We start from the raw sequence: 20,984 nt of genomic DNA on the forward strand, positions 1-20,984 counted from the left end.
CTCATATTTCAGAGGAAAAGTCGGAATTGGGAAATATAGTGAATTCATGCAGATTATCTCAAACTCTGAACAAACAAAATTGTGAGCAGTCAATGACTGCTTTAAGTTAGAAGCCCATTCAAATGCCACATAGAAGTGAATTTGATTCCTACCAGTAGAAAGAACCGGTGTGTAAGGGACTGGGAGCAGACTACAAAGAAGCCAAGAGAGTGACCTGCGAAGAGGGCAGTGGGCAGAAGGAAGGAAATTAAGGGACGGTTTGCTACAGTGATGTGTCGGGGTGTGCTGAAGATAAAAACCAGAGTTCCAATACTGTGATTAAAAGTGATTAAATGGTTTTTCTGATCAGTCACCAGCTCAACTAGGAGCTTTGCAAAGCCTTTACTCCAGCCAGTAAAATGTACATCCAATTGCCCTGAAATAAAGCCATTGACGGAATCATTTAAGAATACTGTAATCCACCTATTTGCCTTCAAAATATTTTCAGTGATACAATTGGCCAATAATGTTGCATCCGATTCAGTTTAAAAATCTGGACTTTAGCCGCTTGTGCTAACTTTCATACAAACTGCACAGAACAAAGTATTCTGGGACCCCATTGTAATTCCTAAATTTTGGTGAATTCAGTTACATATTGATTGTTCAAATTCAAATCCATTTTCATTGTCTCAAGGCAAAAATGTGACATTGTCGAAAAACATCTTGGATTTAAATATACTAGTTTATGTTTTTGATTCGGAAAAAGTAAAATGAATCTAGATGTTAAAAACAGTGGTTATGAGTTGGCATATCACCAGGGCATGATGATAGTTTAAATCAGATGTGGCGTACCTACAACCAATGTATAATAAAGGTGCTATGGAAAGGTCCTTTAATTCCCTCGTCCCCATGCACACTCCATGCTTTTATCGAAACAAATAAAAATGCCAAGGAACTACGTACTCAGAATCAGTTGAGACAAACATCCTTTAAGTTCGATTTTTTTTCTAAAATGTATTTGACCACCTAACAACTTATATACAGTAAAGTCTCGTTATATCGATATTCAAGGGAGTCCGAAAAAATATCGATATAACCGGGACTATCGATATATCCGACCCTGTTTGCATGTAATTTTCTCAGTGCGTGCATAGAAATAGTATCGATATAACCGGGACTATCGATATATCCGATATCGATATAACGAGACTTTACTGTATAGTATTCATGTCAAAAATGGAGTTGATAAAAAAAACAATACAAGATGTATGCCGTATAATTTAACTTGAACCATACGCTCAAGAGTCTGTGCACAGATAGTAAACATTCCTTGGGTATATGTTATAAAATTTCATAGAACTTCCATTGTAAGTAGATAACCGCAGATGCTTTTCAACCTAAAACGAAAAGCCTTGATTGTAGCATTCTTTCCGGAAGGCTGGTTCTGTCAGCCAACTTTCCACAGTTAACCTTGGAGACAGCATGTGTGTTACACATTATCTTCACGCTGAAGAGCCCCATGTTGCTTTTAGTGCCGGAAAGTCACGAACTTTTACATGAGATTCACGGTATGTTCATGTTATATTGAATATTGTAATCATGTAAATTTGCATTTCACATGAAAGTTGTCATCACTGTGCTTGCGGCTTGATGTGCAGGTAGTTTTGTATTTTGGGTTTTTCTCCATTTGGGATCTCATATGTAATTTATCATTGCAGCTAGATCATAAAAGACTTTTTATAGGACCAATATGCATGGAAACCAAGGGAGCCCAATTTGGCATAATCCATCAGTGGGAAATTTAGCATTGTTTTCAGGCTGATGAGATGATCATTTGTATGCCCCAAGTATGTCAACTGGTTTTGGAGTCGACACCCACTCGCTTGGAAACCCCTCTATTTTACGGTATTTTGCAATGTATAAGGCAAACCCAAAAGCCTTGATTTTCTTGAAAAGATTACCCAATGTCTTATACGCAGGTGCAGCTTATATGTGAAATAATATTGAGCCACAACAGGTCACGCAACTACTGTCAGCAGCCACCAACTTCATATCCCCCCCCTATAGAAAAAGTAGTGTATATATAACCCCAGTCTCTACTGTAGCCCCTTATAATGTATTGTGATTTATATTTAGAAAATGTTTACATATTTCTAGATTATATTTGGAAAACTTTTTTTCATTCATTGAAGGTATGTCATTAGCCTTATATATGGAAAAAAGTAACAAAATACACCATTAATTGGGGGTGGGGGGGTCTTATATTCCGGTGCACCGTATAAACCTGAAGATATGGTACTTAATTTTACATATTTTCCTGAAAACGTTACAATGTCATTTACTGTATGGTTGTTCCATACAGTTCCATCCATCCATCCATCCATCCATTTTCCAAACCGCTTATTCCTCATTAGGGTTGCGGGGGGTGCTGGAGCCTATCCCAGCCATCTTCGGGCACGAGGCAGGGGACACCCTGAATTGTTTGCCAGCCAATCGCAGGGCACACATGTACTATACAATACAATACAATACAATACAATACAATACATCCTAATTCATATAGCGCTTTCGCAACAGCTGCAGCTGTAACAAAGCGCTTCACGTGATAGTCAACATAACGCAAAATAATAAACACAACAATAACATAAAAACATAGACAATTGTGCAATGTTAACAAATTTCCCAATATACTCCTTGATGTTTAAGTGCAAGACAAAAAACAAATCATGTGACACAACATAAAGGACAAAAAGGACAGGATTTGTATAATTTGACATATTATAAATCACCAAACCACAACTGAGCGCTTGCCTCTTTTTACGCCAAAAGCAGGCAACTTTCTGTCCCCAAATTATTAATGGCATCAGTGGCGAGGCTGCTTCATATGCTGAAAAGGCTAGATGGTTGCGAGACAGCACCCAAAATGCTATACAGTGATACCTTGGCTTACGAACTTAATTGGTTCTCAGACAGTGTGTAAGGCAAAAAGTGTGGATCCCAAAATATAATTCCCCATAGGAAATCATTAAAATTAGAATAATCCGTTCCCAGGTCCCCATTAACATAATTTTCTATGTTCTAATTTTCTAAGCCTTAAAACTACACAAAATATACCTTATTTTATGTATAATATGGTATTATAATTAAAGAAATAAACTACTGTACAATAACGTCATTTTATTTACCGTTGTGATGGTCGTTGATGGCTTGATGGAATGGAGTGGCCGGTTTCATAAGCATTAAACACTTGATGACTAACATAACCTTCTTCTTTCACCATCTTGAGGAATGATCACTTGTAGGTGCCTTCTCTGTGATAATTGTATCTAGTTCCTCATCAATTGTGTTCCGTTTAGCTGGGTTGATAGCTTTTTGCATCAAGTGTACAGATGGCTTGTGCGGGTTTTTTGTGGAGCCTGATTGATGGGATATTTTAACCTTGCAGTCTACACTCTGACTTTGAACTATCAAAGTTCAAACTCTCTTACTGTCGTCTGCCTGTCTCTTTAATGTTTAAACCACACCCCCTCACGGCTGCGTTCTTGACCAATCACGTGGCACTGGGGGTAGGAAATAGGACTAAAACAGTCGGCTGCCATTTTGTTGTTAGAACGGCCTCGTTCGCAAACGACACATCATTTATTGAGGCAGCTGCGTGTACGAAAAAAGTTTGTACGCCAAGGTAAAGTTTGTATGACAAGGTAAAAATGTCATAAATACAACATTCGTAAACCGAAAAGTTCGTAAGCCAAGGGGTTCGTAAACCGAGGTATCACTGTGCTAGATTTGCGCTGGCACAGAAATAAAATTCCCGCCCATTTTTACCCAATCACACAGCCACCTGACTAAAATAAGCACCCATGATGTTACCTTGACTTTTAGGTTACTTTAACTTGACATTGTGGCATTGGAACTGATAATTATGCTCTATCAAGGGAACCTGAGGAAGACAACTTTGGATGACTTTGCAAGTAAATAGTGTATTTTTATTTTGTGGTTTTGAAATCACAGTGTTTGATAATACAACATACACAGTATTTTATACATACATAGCATTTAAAAAAAAAAAAACGAGTGCGGATGTGTGTGCATTTTGACAGGGCAATTGAATTCTGTCGGTGGACTTCCATTTTCTATGTTGCTAATAACATTGTCAAGTTCCTCCTAACAGTTATACCTACAAGGGTTAAGGTTAAAACAAAAAGTATTCATGACCTAAACAAATGATAAATTCAAGAGAGTAAAATGGATGCTACAGCTGCGTGGTTGCTTTCAACATTTAGCTTGTAGTAAACGTGCACATTCCACCGCGACGTCCCTGATCCACTGGTGAAAAGGACACTTTGATCCTCTCCTCTTTCATCTACAACTGCTTCATGTCACAAAGACGGTACAGCAAGTGCTGCAGAATGAATGACTTTCTGTGTCTTTGTGTTGTCATATTATTTATTTAGTTTTTTTTCTTCTTTTGACTTCAAGATTCCGCCGTGAGAGTGGCTGCCTTTACAGCAGCTCCTGTATTTTGTTTTTCTACGTTCTTTCTTTTCCTCTTCCTTTTATAACTGTGCTTCTGTGAAATGTAAATTTCTTCACTGTGAGACGAATAAAGGTACATGTGCACCCAATCCAATGTCAGGCAAAAATAGGAAAAGACTGTGTTAAGACAAAAAAAAAACTTGTTCATTTTTCACCCAACTAGGAATAAATGATGCAATTGCATAGTTCCAGCCTCACTGAGTGAAATTCCCTCCAATATACACGACAAAAAGATGTGTCCTCTCTTGGCTCATACTGTGGTGTACCAATTAGTCCAAACAATTATTTAAATCACCGCTTTGCCAAGTTCAATATCCAAATTGCAGAAAATTGTGTCAATATGTTACTAGCATTTGTGAAAAGTTAGCCGTGCCGTTTCTTTCTTTGTGTGATTATTCTTATTCATCAAGCTTTGAAGAAGTTTCCTGAAACCATCAAACAAACTTGCCACGGGTGCTGCCTGACATGATAATAGGATATGACGGTCAAATTCTACATGCGCTTTGTTCTCACCACAAAACATTCAATCGTTTCATCTGGTGGCCCGCAGATGGTCTGCGCACATGCTGGTGGCAAGAAAAACCTGACTATGTTGAAGAATCACCCTCTGAGAGAACACATTCCTTGTCATACCAAACAACATGTAAAAATGTGACCCGCATGCTCTCCCTTCTTAGTCGGGACTGATTGAGCTGCATGGAAGCTATCGGCCACCCACCGAATACAAATAAGGAGAACCATATGTGTTGAGAAGGACTGGGTAAACTGCACAACATTTTTATTAGATACAGTTTCACTTGCCTTGTCGATGGACTGCAAGGTGACACCATGAAAATAAATTCAGGGCTACAGTAAGAAAATAAGGTTAACAGAACTCGAATCAATGAAACCAGGACTTATTAAAGCAAACACTGATAACGATATTAGCTCTTATGAATCGGCAATCATGAAAATGCTCATTTTTGGATTGTTGCATTTGTTTTTCCAAGTCCTTTGGTCCATTCGCATATTTGGTTTCAAAAAAAGGATTGCAAATATTTACACAAAATACAGTAAAGTCTCGTTATATCGATATCGGTTATATCGATAATACCGCTTATTACGATACTATTTTCATTTCCCTTGCACATTTCTAGTCTTTTTATGTATAATTAGTACCGTTTAGTACGATACCCGGTTATTATGATAATCCGGTTATTACGGTGCTCCTTTTCATCCCCCGCCGGCCATTTTTGTTGTTTATATCGATATATCCGTCGCGCCATTGGTCAACTTGGTCACGTGTCTTGTTACGTGAGCCGCCATCGGTCGCGCCATTGGTCGACTTGGTCACATGAGCCGCCATCGGTCGCGCTATTGGTCGACTTGGCCGTGTGACTTTGTCACGTGACACGCCATCGGTCGCGCCATTGGTCAACTTGGTCACGTGTCTTGGTTACGTGTCACGCCATCAGTCGCGCCATTGGTCGACTTGGTCAGGTGACTTGGTTACGTGCCCAGCACCCGTGTAGCAGAGCCATTTTCATTTTCAGACGCTAGCTCGTGTGTAGCAGACGAGATTAAAGTGTTTGTGTTAAAAGGTAAAAATGGGAAGCAGAAGAAGATTGATGACTTTTTTAAATTGTATACATAATACAGTAAGATGTAAGCGTTGCAGTTTCCCTGTTGTGTTATGTACATGTCCACTGTACTGTATATGAATGCAATCGTTTTTTGCAACAATGTTTCTTGTTTTGTCTGCTGAAGCGCGATGATTTTGAAAATTATTAACATTCCATACTGTGTATTAAAGGACAGCCGATGTCACTTTTTATTCAAATGCAAATAAAAATGACTTCACGCCAAGACGTCTTGCATTGCTTGTGAATCCAAACAATGGTTTCAGATTCGGATAATATGCTTTCTTGTTACACATCCAGTTATGATTATGTTTCAAATACACTGTAGTTCTGAAGATTAAAGCATACATGTTTACAATCATTAAAGAATTATATGTGCCATTTTGAGGCAACATTGGGGGAACATCTCTGACCCAAAAAAAAGGGAGCTAATGGCCAGCTCCGTTTCTTATATGGCGCTTGGCTGCCCTCTTTTGGCGGCTTTTGTTTAATGCAGTTGGGCGCAGGATCGGATATATCGATAGTCCCGGTTATATCGATATTTTTTCGGACTCCCTTGAATATCGATATAACGAGACTTTACTGTACGTACAAAACCGTTTTTGCAAACAAACTGCGGATGAAAACAATCTCAATAGATTATTTTGAGGAGCTTGTAAAAACCACTGGCCTTCATGGACAGAGAGGAGACTTAAATTTTTAACCCTGCAGGTGAACTGAATTTAGTTTGATACATCATTTTATTGGTATTCATGTTCATAATAATAATAATAATAATAATAATAATAATAATAATAATAATAATAATAATAATAATAATAATAATAATAATAATAATAATAATAAGCATAATCATCATCGTCATCATCATATGTGTAGCAAATTAAGAAAACATCATCTGCCTGAAAGAACTTGGGGTTCTATTTGTCCTTTTTTTCTATATTCACCATAAAAGAAAGAAAATAAAAGAAAGGAGCGTGAGCGCACAGCGCCAATGCGTATGTGGAACTGTTGCGGCTAGGAATTGAAGTGGATTTATGTCAATGGATACTATAGCTTCATGTTTGCTTTCAACATTTAGCTTGTAGCAGACATGCACATTTCACCATGGCGTCCTTGATCCACTGGGGAACGGACGCTTTGATTCTCTCCTCTTTCATCTAGAACTACTTCATGCACCAAAGAGGCTGCAGAAAGTGCTTAAGATTGAATGATTTTCTATGTCTTTTATGTTGTGTCCGATTATTTATTATTCAGTTTTTTTATTGTTGTTTTGACTTCAAGACTTCAAGCCGTGAGAGTGGCTACCTTTACAGCAGGTCCTGTATTTTGTTTTTCTACTTCTTCCTTTCCTTTCCTCTTACTTTCATCAATGTGCTGCTGTGAAATGTAAATTTATCCACTGCAAGACTAATAAAGGCTAATTCAACAATATTTGGGTGAATTTAGATTCTGAGTACGTGGGCTAAATGTCATCGTATTTTGCTCAAAAATATGACAACAGTGTGCGTTAAACCCTGTGAATCATTTCAAAAAGCGTTCTCCCAGTAGGCATTTCTCAGTGGTGATCTGTGAGTACACTGCATGGCTAACTTAACATCTGATGTGCCATAAAGTTAAAAAAAAATACATTCAATGGTTTGTGATGGATGAGATCAGTTATTGGCATTTGTATGGGGAATTTGCAAGCAGTCTTCTATAGAAAAAGTACACCAGTGGCACCCCCACTCGGGCTGCCACTGGGCATGGCTACATTCAAGAAAGAAGGATTCATACTGTGACCAAGACTAAAACTGAGATGAAGATAGATATGCAATTATGAGACCGCACTGCAATCTTTCCAAGCAAAATGCCCATTAATGTGATGAAAAGCACTAATGAACCTCTGACTCCCTTTTGGGTGATGTGACCACAAAGCTCTCAGAAGAGAATAGGTCACATACTCTAATTTTGCTAATCGTTTGCTTTTTTTTTATTAATGTGCCCAAAAATTGTCCTTTCCACTCTTTAATAAGATCTTATTCGCCGTAGACACACCCCTGCGGCAACACCCGCCAAAAAAAAAAAAAAACTCCAGAAGACATATTGCTGAATTGCAGGGAATCCATGATATTAAACAGTTGATGTGATTGCTGTGAATAATCATGCCAAGGCAACAGGCCACAGGAATGCAAAATCAGCCCTCGAGCCAAGAGTTAAGTTAGCAGATGGCCTCTTACATTCAATGAATGCCAACATAGTGAACAGAACATCTGGGCAGGCAAGCCCCTGCTTTTAATTACGCGCAATACAGTCACTCAATGTTCCAGTACATCCGAAAAAAAAAAACATATACAGTATATAAAAGTAAGAAGGCGGGGGGAAGAGGGGGAGGAGGTATTTGGTGTAACACTACGTATCATGTGTTCTGTGAAGGTCAACACAGTTGAGTAAATAAAAAATAATTCCTCACCTTATCCCCATTTTAACAAACTGTGAAAAATCCCTGAACAACCAAGTGTAAGTGTACCGCTCTCGAAAATATGCTAATCCTGACAGATATGCAACAACAATGCAATGTTAACGCGCTCAGTTTTACTTTCAAAGTATGACAACAATTTATGTGATGGATGTGTCTTTCAGACATCATGTCAAAATAATTGTTGAAAAAAAATTACAAGCATTTTTTTGACTGGCAGCCTACTTTATCATCATCACTCATCTGTGGTCTAATGGAGGTAAAGAGAACGTCTCTGCACACTCTGTACCATGACATCATACTCTTTTTTAATCTATTTATTGACAGGTTATTTCTGTTTATATTCTGTCCTTCCCTTTTGAAAGTGTTTTGGGTTGCTTTTTTTCCTGCTGTTTTACCGGTGCTCTGTGTTCTACTATGTGGGTCTTGCAATCTATTTCATAAAATATTTATTTCAATTCTTTCTGAGTTCACATTACTGGAGTCCTTCTGTCTGCATCCTTCAGGCGGAATATTTGCAGCTCCTAAAGGAGACCACTTTTTGGCTCTCCTTTTTACTGGCTATCTGAAATGGTAGACCAGCCCCAGTTTTGCAAAAAAAAAGAAGTCTGCCTTTCAAGCCCACAGACACTCCACGTAACCATTGGAAAATATGGATTATTGGAACAATTAATTAACCCCAAATGGCAAATTTACGGGAAGTGCATATGATGAGGAATGTAATTACCCTATTTCCTTATACACCGCAGTTAGCATTAATTGCAAAGACAACCGAAAAGGTCATCCCTAAATTATGTAACATCTACTTTGACGTTTTCGATTAGCAACATCTTCTGCTACTTTCAGCAGGTAATCTCCATAATGACTATGTTAACAAGAACGGCAATAAAAGTAGGGGAAAAGAACTGTCGACTATTAAGAGACCAGAAATACATAGTGTGGAACATAGGTGTCAAAGTCAAGGCCTGGGGGCCAAATCTGGCCATTTTATTCGGCCCACGAAAGCAAGTCAAACTTATGAAATTCCGTGATGCTTGCTAAACCAAAATGAACCAAAATGTTAAATTGTCCAATGATGAAAAGGTTTCTTCAGTCGTCCTCTGTACTTCTTTGAAGGTGTGGGACGTTTCGCTTCTTATTCAAGAAACTTCGTCAGCAAACTAAAGTCTTACTGGTAGTTTAGGCCCTATATATATATATATATATATATATATATATAGCAGCAAGGAAGACTAATCTTTACAGGCTGGCGAGACAGAGAGACAAAGATGGTAAGGACCTGCAGCAGGTTCGGGTGATTAAGGATAGAGATGGCAATGTATTAACAGGTGTCAGTAGTGTGATGGCAAAATGGAAAGAGTACTTTTAAAAATTGATGAATGAGGAAAATGAGAAGGAAAAAGAGTAGAAGACGTGATTGTTGTGGATCAAGACGGAGCAAACATTAGCAAGGATGAAGTGCCTGCTTAGGCAACATAGGATTTGTAATACTGATGAGGTTACACCGGTCGAAGTGGGGCAATTAGGCCAGTCGTTAGCCAGAACAACAGAAACTATCAGTGGAGCAGCTGCAGGGAGTAGTCCTCTGCTCCCCCAAACTGAGAGCAGGGACCTATCATAGCAGAGTCCGGCACCGCCATGTCTGGAGAGTAGGGATATATATATATATATATATATAGGACCTAAACTACCAGTCAGACTTTAGTTTGCTGACAAAGTTTCTTGAATAAGAAGCGAAACGTCCGACACCTTCAAAGAAGTACAGATGACAGCTAAAGAAACCTTTTCATCGATGGACCACTCCTGTACGACTGAGAGCTTACACAGACGTAAATTGTCCAATGTTAACCACAATAATAGTCATTATTTTTTAATTCAAATTTGAAAACTAGTTATTCATTAATTTGTTGTGTGCACTATATGTAATATGTGGAGGCATTGAAACATTGTAATGGCTCCGTGGAGAATGCAGGAATATTTTCAAAACCAATCAGCAAAGATTGGTATTTACATGTGTCGTGTTTATTAAAAATGCACTGCATTCTCACATGTAGATATACTTTGTCCAACCATCACGTTGATATAGAATGACTTTTGCAGTGAATGCCAGAGAGGAATGACATATTTGGTGAAGTTAAGTGAACAATGAATTTCAAATCGAATGAAGAGTTTTGCAGTGAATTCCATAGAGGAATGAGATATTTGGTGAAGTTAAGCGAACAATGAATATCACTATTCCACATGGGCTCACAACAAACAAAAGAGCTGAAATGGAAAAGGTGAAGGATATCGTTGGAGCTGAAAGATGATGACAGCTACATAGAAAATGTCTCTGCCTTTTGTTTGTGTTAGAAAACCCCCATTTTTCCTCCAACATTTCCAACAGCCATTTGTGATTGAAAATCTTTTGCAATTTTTTGATATGCTTCAACTTAAACAGTTCACAATCATGAATAGAAAAAAATAAATTCAAAATAGAGTTCAGCATGTTGTTTTGTCGAGACGTTTCAATTGATTTGAAAAGAAAAACAAACTGTCGATCACGATGACTGTGAGAAGACTATATGCCGACGGACGTAATTATTTCATATCAAAATGAAATCAACATTAAGCTTACTAATTATATAAATATCACAATATTCAGTGCTATTTTGAACAGAGAATAAATTACGTAATAAACTCTATATACATAACATTGTACATCACACCACAGTCAGAGATGATGCGTTTTCCAACCTATTCCAGATAGCATAAATTAAAATGAACCGCAGGCACTAATGGCAACCACAAGACCTCACCACCATATTCCGATACTTTTTGAGAATGACGTTTGAGCTGTCATCAAAGTAAAGCACTGAAATAGCATTGAGTTTGGTCGGGGCGCAGCACGGCTTTGGCACATTATCAGGAAACATTAAATGGACCTATAAAAGACAGCAAATAAAGTGGGCTTCAGAAGACGTGAGAATGGTGTTATTTTGCAAATGAATTACGGCGGCAGCAAACATAGCGGTGACATTTACACGGACTCTGTTTTCCGTGAGCACATGGAATAAAGTTGAGAGGGAACTTACCAGAGTTTGGACAATCGCGTGGTTGGTTGCATTCATGTGTGCGTTGAGCGGAAATGAGCATTCACCGTCACAGTAAAAAGCGGCGTAGCCTTCAGGCGCTATAATCCAGTCCTGCGGTGAAATGAGAGAGGTCATTTCATTTGATCACTGTTGACAAAATCACCATTGCTGACTCTGCTGTGGGCCCTTAAATGGTTTGGTCTTACCTGCCAACCCAAGTCACGAAAGCTGACATAAAGCTCATGCTTCTTGCAGGCTTGCTTTTGTTCGCTGGTGTTATAATCTGAAATGCAGACCATTTTTGTTTGTTTTTAAAGCAGGACATATACAAGAAAAATCAATTAGCACAACTGATGACTGTTCCTGACTGTCGTATGAAAATATGACAGTCAGGAACAACGATCTGCCTATCGAGCCATCAAAACGAACTTCACCTGTCATTTTCACTTCCCACAGATTGTTGGTTGAAAAACATTTGGTGCATTAAGTTGTCAAGCTTGTCAGGGTGGGTGTTCAACATTTTTGTATCCAAATAACTTGTCGAATGACTACAGATGGGCAATTTCTTATCACAATGTTGGCACCAAAAGATTGAAATACGGCTCGGTGCAAAATATGACATTTTGATGTTGGCTGTCCCACTTCAAACTGTGCACATCCCACAAATTCAGAAACTTACTCTCATTATACGTATAAGGACCTCAACAACATTCTCACCACTGATTTGTATGTGTTTGGAGTTATTATAACTTACATCTGCGGTATATCTTTTAGCTAGCTATTAGCTCTGTATATGCTAGATATCTAGCTAGCAAGCTATTAGCTATCTACTAGAAAACTAGCTGGCTTCCTATCTAGTTGATACTTCCGAGTTGATGAACGCTGGGGCCTGCGGCTGCCACTGCTCACCCACAGAAAAACGTGTCCTGTGATATTATTATTATTATTATTATTATTATTATTATTATTAGTAGTAGTAGTAGTAGTAGTAGTAGTAGTAGTAGTAGTAGTAGTAGTAGTATTGTATCGGTAAGCAGCTGTTCTTGTATGATTTTTAGTTTGAGGTTGGTTTTCCAATGTCAACACCTTCAAGAAAGACGTATTACAGTACATGGAACTTATCAGTGAGACCAACAAACCGCACTATGTGCGAGCCAGCCTCTCCTGTAGTTACTTTCAGCATGTTGCTGTTGGCAACAGTAAAGTAACCGGTGCTGAGTGGTTTGGCCCAACAAAGCCTTCTCTGTTAGCCTATATATTAGAAGTTGTCCATCCAAAACTTCAATTACACTATTTGTCCCACAAAACAGTATTATTTTTTATATTCATTCCTTAGTGTCGCCAGTGGCTGCACTGATTCCACGATATTGGATTGGATTGGATATGCCTTTATTCGTCTCACAGTCACGATATGTGTGGATGATTGATTTTTTTGTTTTTTTCTACGTATTTTTGGCCAATCATATTTCAGCCTCTATGCATTACAATGTCAATCTAATTTGCCCAGGTCCTTCTGAATCAGTAGCTTCAGGTATATATTTTTTTGTTTTGAAAGGACATTGAGGGCCACTACAGCAAACTGGAAACTGCGGACGACAACCGTGCAACACCCAGAACAAAAAGGGAGCAAAATGGTAAGATAACGTCAATGTGTTAACTGAAAACATTCGAATATGGTTTCAAAAATGCTAGGTGGGAGCGGCTTGTTTTGCCAATGGAATCATCATCACGAGCGGATCTGTGAGTCCCAATTATGTAGCGTACCTCCAGTTTTCGGTGCCCTTGATGATTCCTGTTGATGAGTTGATTTATTCCGGTTGTGGTTTTTCTTTTTCCCACCGGCGGCTCTAACGGAGCGAAGCAACACCCCGCTGGCCTTGAAGAAAGCAACCAGGAAGGGCTGCTGGGATTGAGGCCCATTGCGCCCCACAATGCCGGCGGACTTCATGTTGACACTGCGGCCTTCAAAACATCACAAATGCAAAATATGTAGAGGAGGAGAGAAGGAAGGACAAGGACACTCCGTTGGCCGATGAACATAATGAGGCATATGTTACATGTTAAATGTACTCTAAACATTCGAGACGTTTACAAAAAACACCAGGGATGGCCTGATTGACTTTTTCACAATGCATGTTCATTCACGTGATTGTAATTCTATCGGTCTATGAATGCAGAGCATGATCCTCGCAGCTGCTCCTTCAGATTTGGATTAATTATATTGATATCACATCTTCATGTTACTTTTTGCTGCAAGATCCTGCTTATGCGGAAATGTTTCACATTTTTTCCCTGTATTAGCTTTCTCTTTAAAGTCAGTTCGTGTTGAGTTGAAATAATTCCTTTTTGCTTCAGCACATTGCATATTATTAACGAGATGCTTTAAAAAGATAGTTTTAAACTAAACATCAACAGTTTATTTTGTCATGATTGGTGAAGGTGGGGGAAGATGACCATGACATACCATCTAAAGTCTCCACACAGAGTTGGAGGCCCAGATTTTGCTGCGGGTTCATCACCCAGTGGTTACTGGTGGCCGTGATGTCAAATACCAGCCAACCGCCATCAGACGCTTGAACCCTTTTCGAGTCAAGCAAGAAGGTCTCCGCATCCCTGCAGATGAAAGCACATCTATTCACCACCAGAACTTAATGATTGCATACATTTTGAAATGACTTAAAAACAATTTGCAGGAAAGGGCACCGCTTGAAAGGGCCGTTTGAGGTTCGTTATCGAGTTTCACTCGTTGTGCTTTCCAGCAGCTGCTCCGCTCAGTTGGTAATATGAATGTAGGCACTTATTTGCTGCATTACGAACAAATTACTAAATGCTTGGGCTCGCCTCAGCTCCAAAGTAAATAAAAACTTTCTGTGCACCTCAGAATTGCAAAGCCTTAATGGGCACACACAGACAAAAAGAAACCGCATGGCTCTTTGAAGGAATCTTCGGGAAGGATTGGGGAGGCTTGCAGAAGTCACAAAGCAACAGATAAATGAAGTAACAGAGACTTGTAGTATTACTAATGGATGCCTGAGTTCCGACTCCCCAAAAATATCCAAAATCCACATTCTCCCTGTCAAGAGTCTCCATCTCCTCGTAATACTAACCTCTTAAAACTAAATTATGCTCCTTGAACGTACCTTTAAAATTGAAACTGAAAGATGCACATTCCATTTTTCCCCAACCTTGTTTTGTTTGAAAGATTTGCTCTGCATCCATGATTGATTGTGGAGCTGTGTGGTGAAGCGTGACATTCAGAAAGAAACAGGGTTTTTCCACATGGCCCCTAAAGTTCAAGAGTTAGTCACGTGTTTATTACAGGTGTAATAAAAGTCAACCTCATGAGGAATTCAACATAAAATTACAGCAGTGAACCTCAATCATGTGCTAATTATGAGTGCACATGTTACACAACTGTAGTAGAAGATGAAAAGATGTGGAAACGTTCAAAGGAAACGATGACTACATTAAATTGCTCGTCAAAATTGCTTGTGCGTTTGCTCATGCAGTCCATATAGTGGAGGAAGCTATAGCAGGAGTATAATCAAAAGTCGACGAAAATTACTTAGAACAAACAAACAAACATTGTGTAAACTGAATTGGCTCACAGACTCTAACATACGTCATTGTCACTTAATATTACCAGTTTATGCCTTTTTCAATATGTTTTTTCTTAGTTTATGTGATCAGCTACCAGTGTGGTTTATGTGATTTGGGTTTCAGGAACACAACTTGCAATAGCCTACACCCTGTGAAAACAAATATGCCAACATAAACCTTTCCCACCTAAGATGGTGTTTATTGACTCTGGCCTATTCAAAGCCCTTGAGAGTCATATCTCCCTTTTCGATCAGCCACACATTTGTTTTTTTTAGCAGGCCCATGTGCATTCAGCTATGTCACAATTTAAACTTCCGTTATATAGTGGAAGCAGGCAGGTATGGTGGGTATAACAGTGACCATGGGGAGCACTATGGAAGCCCCCGAACCTTGTGATAGGGGCCCTTGTGGTTTTGTCTGGGACTCGGCCAACCAAGCAAGAAACACAAGACGAGTGATAAGTGATGGACCCTCCAAGCTTCATAAGTGGTCAACTTGCTAATGGGCTTCTCTTTATCCGAGAACTATATTTGTAAGGCTGACGTGGTGTGAATGAAGGAGAACAGAGATAGTGATCCAAGGTTGCAAAACAATAGCTGACACTGTCGCTCGTTTAAAAAAAAAAAATACAAATAAAAAATAAGATGCAAAATAAATATTTTCCGATTGGAGTACTGAGATGAAAAGGCAAAATAATGCACCTGATCATTTTATCTTATCAGAATCAGAATCAGAATCATCTTTATTGCCAAGCATGTAGGACACACAAGGAATTTGTTTCCGGTAGAACACGCTGCACTAGTATCGTTGTCAAAAAAACTGCTAAGTGGCACTATACAGTTCCATTTTGGCTACTGTTGAAAGAGTTCAAAGAGTTAATGGCTTAGAAGCTGTTTAAATGTCTGCTGGATTTGGTGCGCATGGATCGGTAGCGCCTGCCTGAGGGGAGTAGCTGGAAAAGGTGGTGGGCAGGGTGCGGAGGGTCCAGTAAGATTTTCCGCGCCCTAGTTTGGATTCTTGCAGTGTGCAAGTCCTCGAGAGTGGGTAGGGCAGTGCCAATGATTTTTTCCGCCGTCCTAACTGTTATTTATGCCATCACTGCCTGAAAACATTGTAGAAAAAAATCTCCACATTTATAACTATAATAGAAAAGCAAAAATAAGAATTCATGCCACATTTTAGCTGAAAATGACCGTTTACAATGTGACATTCTAGGTCTTTATGTTTGATACTCACTTGTTTGGAAACTCCTGAATGACTTGATGAATAGTGACCTTCAGTGTAAGATTGTCAAAGCGGCCCTGGCTGCGGTCCTTATAGATGCGAAACTCCGCAGCGGTGACTGCCTCTCCATCCGGGATATGAGTCAGATCAAAACGGAACTCCTTGTAGTGTCTTCGTTGGTGAGAGAAATCTTTATCTTTCTCCACTAGGAAGTAAAAGAACATTGTGTGAATTTCATAACGAGAACCGGCAAATACAACTTCGCACCTCTTGAACATATTGTCCGAAGTGTGTCATTTTTCACATCTTCTTTTACATTCCTGTTCCATTCCAAACATTTTGACTCCCAACAAAAGCACTTTCCACTTCATTAAATCAGTCAAAGGAATACAGGTAGTAGTTCCCAGACAGGCCCTCCACTGTGTTCCCAACTGTATTCTGTGGCCATGATGAATGGGCTGTCAGTTAAAAAAAACAGGCTGATTTCAATTAAAGACACTTTTCTGCGCTCCTCATGACAGAGAAGAGAGAAAACAGGATTCCTCAATGTCAGGTGAGGCTCTGCCTGACCTCATTGTTGACCTTGAATTGACCTTCTTCACTAAAACCTGAATACAGTAATTCTCTAAATAGTGGGCTCTGGTGATAGACATACCTCAATGGATGACAGATGCCGATAACTAAACAAATAGTATCGGCAATAAAAGCCAAAGATGCCAACTTGATACCAATTCAGTTGGTAACCAAATCAGCATCCAGTGGGTGCAATGTGTTTGTTCTGCACCCGCTGACCTTTGTCATGTTGGTGCTTTTTCTGCATGACAGTACATTTATTTTGTTTTGAACCTCAAACCGGACATCATTACAGTAAAGTCTTGTTATATCGATATCGGATATATCGATAGTCCCGGTTATATCGATACTATTTCTATGCACGCACGGAGAAAATTACATGCAAACAGGGTCGGATATATCGATAGTCCCGGTTATATCGATACTATTTCTATGCACGCACGGAGAAAATTACATGCAAACAGGGTCGGATATATCGATAGTCCCGGTTATATCGATATTTTTTCGGACTCCCTTGAATATCGATATAACGAGACTTTACTGTATTTATTCGGTATCGCACAACCATGTGCTTAAATGCTTGATCCGATAAGGATCGGGGATGAGGGAGCCTAACACAGGTGGCATTGAGCAAGAGGTCGGGTATAACAATATATGTAATTATAATTCAGCACCAACATAAATGCTTGTGAAATAAATGGTTGACCTCAATAAATACCTGATAGGCTTCTCTGATAGTCAATAAAATGTGATATGCCCGAAAGGTTACGGAATGGGACATGCGACGTGACAACCCACAGCCTTGCTTGCGCAGTTGGATTGGCTGGCATCTGCTGTGATATCATTGAGTGCACTTTCATCATATCGTTTTTATCGGGATCAGTCAGTATTATATTGTATTTTTTATCGTGAGCATTGGGTGCACTTTAATGACATTTTTTATCGCGAGGGGACGCCTGCGGCTACTTAGCACAAACAGGTCAGAGGTCAGGTCTGACTCTTTTCCCTACTGAGTGTGTTCCATTAAAGGAGCCACAGGCAGTAATTTGAAGCAGAGGAGCCACCGACCATTAAACATTCCGCTTTCAAGTGGGGAAGAGTTCAGTGATTCTGATTGAGGTGGCCCAGTCTTGATCAATGCGATGCTCTAAACATTCATCAATAACTGTTTCAACTTTTTTGTAAACGAGCAGATTTACGACAAGCCTTGTCACGTTGTGTAGAGCAGTTTGTAAGAGAGTCCGTGGCTGTATTTGAGTGTACTGTAATAAAGACAGAGGCCCACTGAACACTTCACTGACAGTCACCAGAACGAGAGCAGAGCTTTTAAGGCTGACAATGTACATGCCCCGGCGGAGCGTTAAGTGGAAGCAGATGGGCTGGAGCCAAAGTGAGTTACTGCCGACCAAATCCACACAAATTCACTGCTACTGAAAAAAAAACATTGAACATGTCAGCAACATGCAAAACTTTGCAGAGAAAATCTTGTGGGAAAATCACCATCCAATAAATTTGGGGACACGAAGCGACACATGAAATCAAGGTATACGTTAATATCAGCCTTGCTGCCTTCTCAACTTTCAATGGCGGGAAATAATCAAGACCAATTTTCTCAAGGTCAGACAGTCATCTGATAAGTCGCACTGAACTTCAGGCTCAAAGGTCACAGCTACTGAACAAACAAACCAATTATAGAGGTCAGTTATCTTTTGCACCAGAGTGGTCCAAATGCATGCAATGTTGAATGTCATTTCAACGCAAAGACTGAATAATAGCCCAAATTCATGTTCAGAAAACTATTCTCCAGATCATATTCAAATAAAAAGCCCCAAATTTGCATCCGAACTCAGTTTCTCGGTTGCCAGCCCAAATCCTGACCATGATGGAACTGCATGCCTACTTTGATTTATTTACCGTTTTCTAGTCTGTGGTACTTAATTTGAGGCGTTGTTGCATTTAGATCAACTCCGAGACTTACCTATATTGACAAAACTCATCACCATATCGGCGTCGTTGAGAAAGTGGTTGTCATGCCTGATGCTGAGCGCCGGGCTTTGACCCAGCAGAGGGGCCGCACGGTAAGACTGGGCCACACGGGAGTAGCCCACATGCTGGGGGCTATAAAATGCCTTCCTGGAGTGCCCTTGGGCCTTGGCAATGTGGCTCTTGCCAATACCTTGCGGCACCCCCTCTTCCTCGACAGCCATGGCGTTGTAAAGGTCGAGCATGAAGAGCGGAGCAGAGGACGCCTGTTTCCCGGGAGAAAAGGGCCTCGGACGATGAGGCAAGCCCAGGATGGAAAGGATCTCCCTCTGTATCTCCCGTCGTTCGTGATTGCGCAACTTCCTGTAGATAAAACTGGAGTGCACATGGTTGTCACTGAAGGCGCAATGAGCACAGGATAGAAAAGTCAAGCAACTCCAAGTAAGTCCAACCACCGCACGTCTCCAAGGGGACATGTTGCTCACGTCAGGCTAACAAGTTCAACCACATTGCACTGTGTGGAAGACCTTGAGCAGATATCCAGAGCGGAATCATGGACGCATGGAGGAAGCAGCGCAGCGTCCAGGCTGGTAACTGAGGAGAACTGAGAGGAGACAAATGAGGTATCAGCTTGCAGCCAAAGCAGCACTCCGTTTTCGTCTCCGGTTCAACTTTGTACTCATCCACGGTCCATCCAAAGCCTCACTGTCTATTTATGGCCATGTGACAACGTCCCTCACCTCACGCCTGTTTGATGAAAAAAAAAAAAAAAGCAAAATAAAACATGTAACTGCACCCAGAAAGTTAAGCAGGAGTTTCCCGGGGATGAAATTGTAGTTGAAGAGTCAACTTTTGCCCCTGCACTCACTTTTCTCCCCACAGAGAGAGAGAGAGAGAGAGAGAGAGAGAGAGAGAGAGAGAGAGAGAGAGAGAGAGAGAGAGAGAGAGAGAGAGAGAGAGAGAGAGAGAGAGAGAGAGAGAGAGAGAGAGAGAGAGAGAGAGAGAGAGAGAGAGAGAGAGAGAGAGAGAGAGAGAGAGAGAGAGAGAGAGAGAGAGAGAGAGAGAGTGTCGCGGGGTACATGTTACCCACTGAAAACATCCCACACTCCACTTTTTGTTTGTGCATCCACCTCTCGAGGCCGCAATAAAAATGTAACAACCCCACTCCCACGGTGAATGTGTAAACGGAGACGCTTGAAATTCGAGAGCCCGTCCTAACGAGTGAAAGAATAGCAGACGAGCCTTTTAATCACCTCGACTTATTGAAGTGGCTATGACTGCATCATTCACACACAATGCGCTTGAAACAGGTTTTAGACTGAGTGGCATGACAAATGACCCACTGAAGAGATGTCTAAACAAAATTCTGAAGCTTCAACAACAATTATAAGTGTGTTCCTCGGATCTGAACGCTACTACCGTGTAACACTGCACTAGAATAAAGTACGTACAGTATTGGACATAAAACATTGTGTGCACAGGACTAAATCAATGCAATTGAATATTAAATAAAGTAAAATAAACCCCACCGCAATCGGAAAATAACTTCATCCTGATTTAAAAAAATGTATTCAGATGTTCTGTAACGTAAAACAAACGATCTTGGGTTTAATGAAAACGACCAACACCCCCACCTAGTGTAAAATACAATACAGGCAGGTCTCTTTATGGAACAAGGCAACAATCTCGTTAACTAACTCTTCAGAAAGCATAACGTTTGGCAAAAGACAAAGAATGTGGCTTTCACAAATCACCAGAAGCTATCCCGCTGTCCAGTTAATCCGTCAGTGTTTGGTTTGATCACTTTGTCGATTGCCATTTTAACCTCGTTTTACTGCATCGTCCAGCCACACCTGGATTGGCCCTCAAAACTGAGATCCGATTACACTTTTGGGAGATCAGAAGTTCCTCTACCCTATGTTTGAATGGTTTTGGGGT

The 20,984-nt window shown here is 40.1% G+C and overlaps 1 protein-coding gene across 1 annotated transcript; it reads right to left on the minus strand.

Annotated features, from left to right (window-relative positions):
• Positions 1-10,331: 10,331 nt before the first annotated feature.
• bmp5 (bone morphogenetic protein 5) lies at positions 10,332-19,861 on the minus strand. Its single transcript, XM_089011511.1, has 7 exons — positions 19,042-19,861; positions 16,503-16,695; positions 14,131-14,279; positions 13,431-13,628; positions 11,873-11,949; positions 11,667-11,777; positions 10,332-11,516 (listed from the first exon to the last, which is right to left on the minus strand). The coding sequence occupies exons 1-7, from the start codon at positions 19,520-19,522 to the stop codon at positions 11,367-11,369; spliced, it is 1,359 nt and encodes a 452-aa protein (XP_088867637.1). The 5' UTR covers positions 19,523-19,861; the 3' UTR covers positions 10,332-11,366.
• Positions 19,862-20,984: the final 1,123 nt, after the last annotated feature.

Source organism: Hippocampus bargibanti, linkage group LG13, assembly GCF_051943395.1.
Source record: "Hippocampus bargibanti isolate YZ-2025 linkage group LG13, ASM5194339v1, whole genome shotgun sequence".
NCBI classification, from domain to species: domain Eukaryota; kingdom Metazoa; phylum Chordata; class Actinopteri; order Syngnathiformes; family Syngnathidae; genus Hippocampus; species Hippocampus bargibanti.

Coding starts and splice junctions, on each gene's coding strand:
- bmp5 (XM_089011511.1), bottom strand. CDS start 19,522: ATGTCCCCTTGGAGACGTGCGGTGGTTGGACTTACTTGGAGTTGCTTG. Junction 16,696..19,041: donor GATGAGTTTTGTCAATATAG/GTAAGTCTCGGA, acceptor TTTACTTCCTAG/TGGAGAAAGATAAAGATTTC. Junction 11,517..11,666: donor ACGCGATTGTCCAAACTCTG/GTAAGTTCCCTC, acceptor TGTCTTTTATAG/GTCCATTTAATGTTTCCTGA.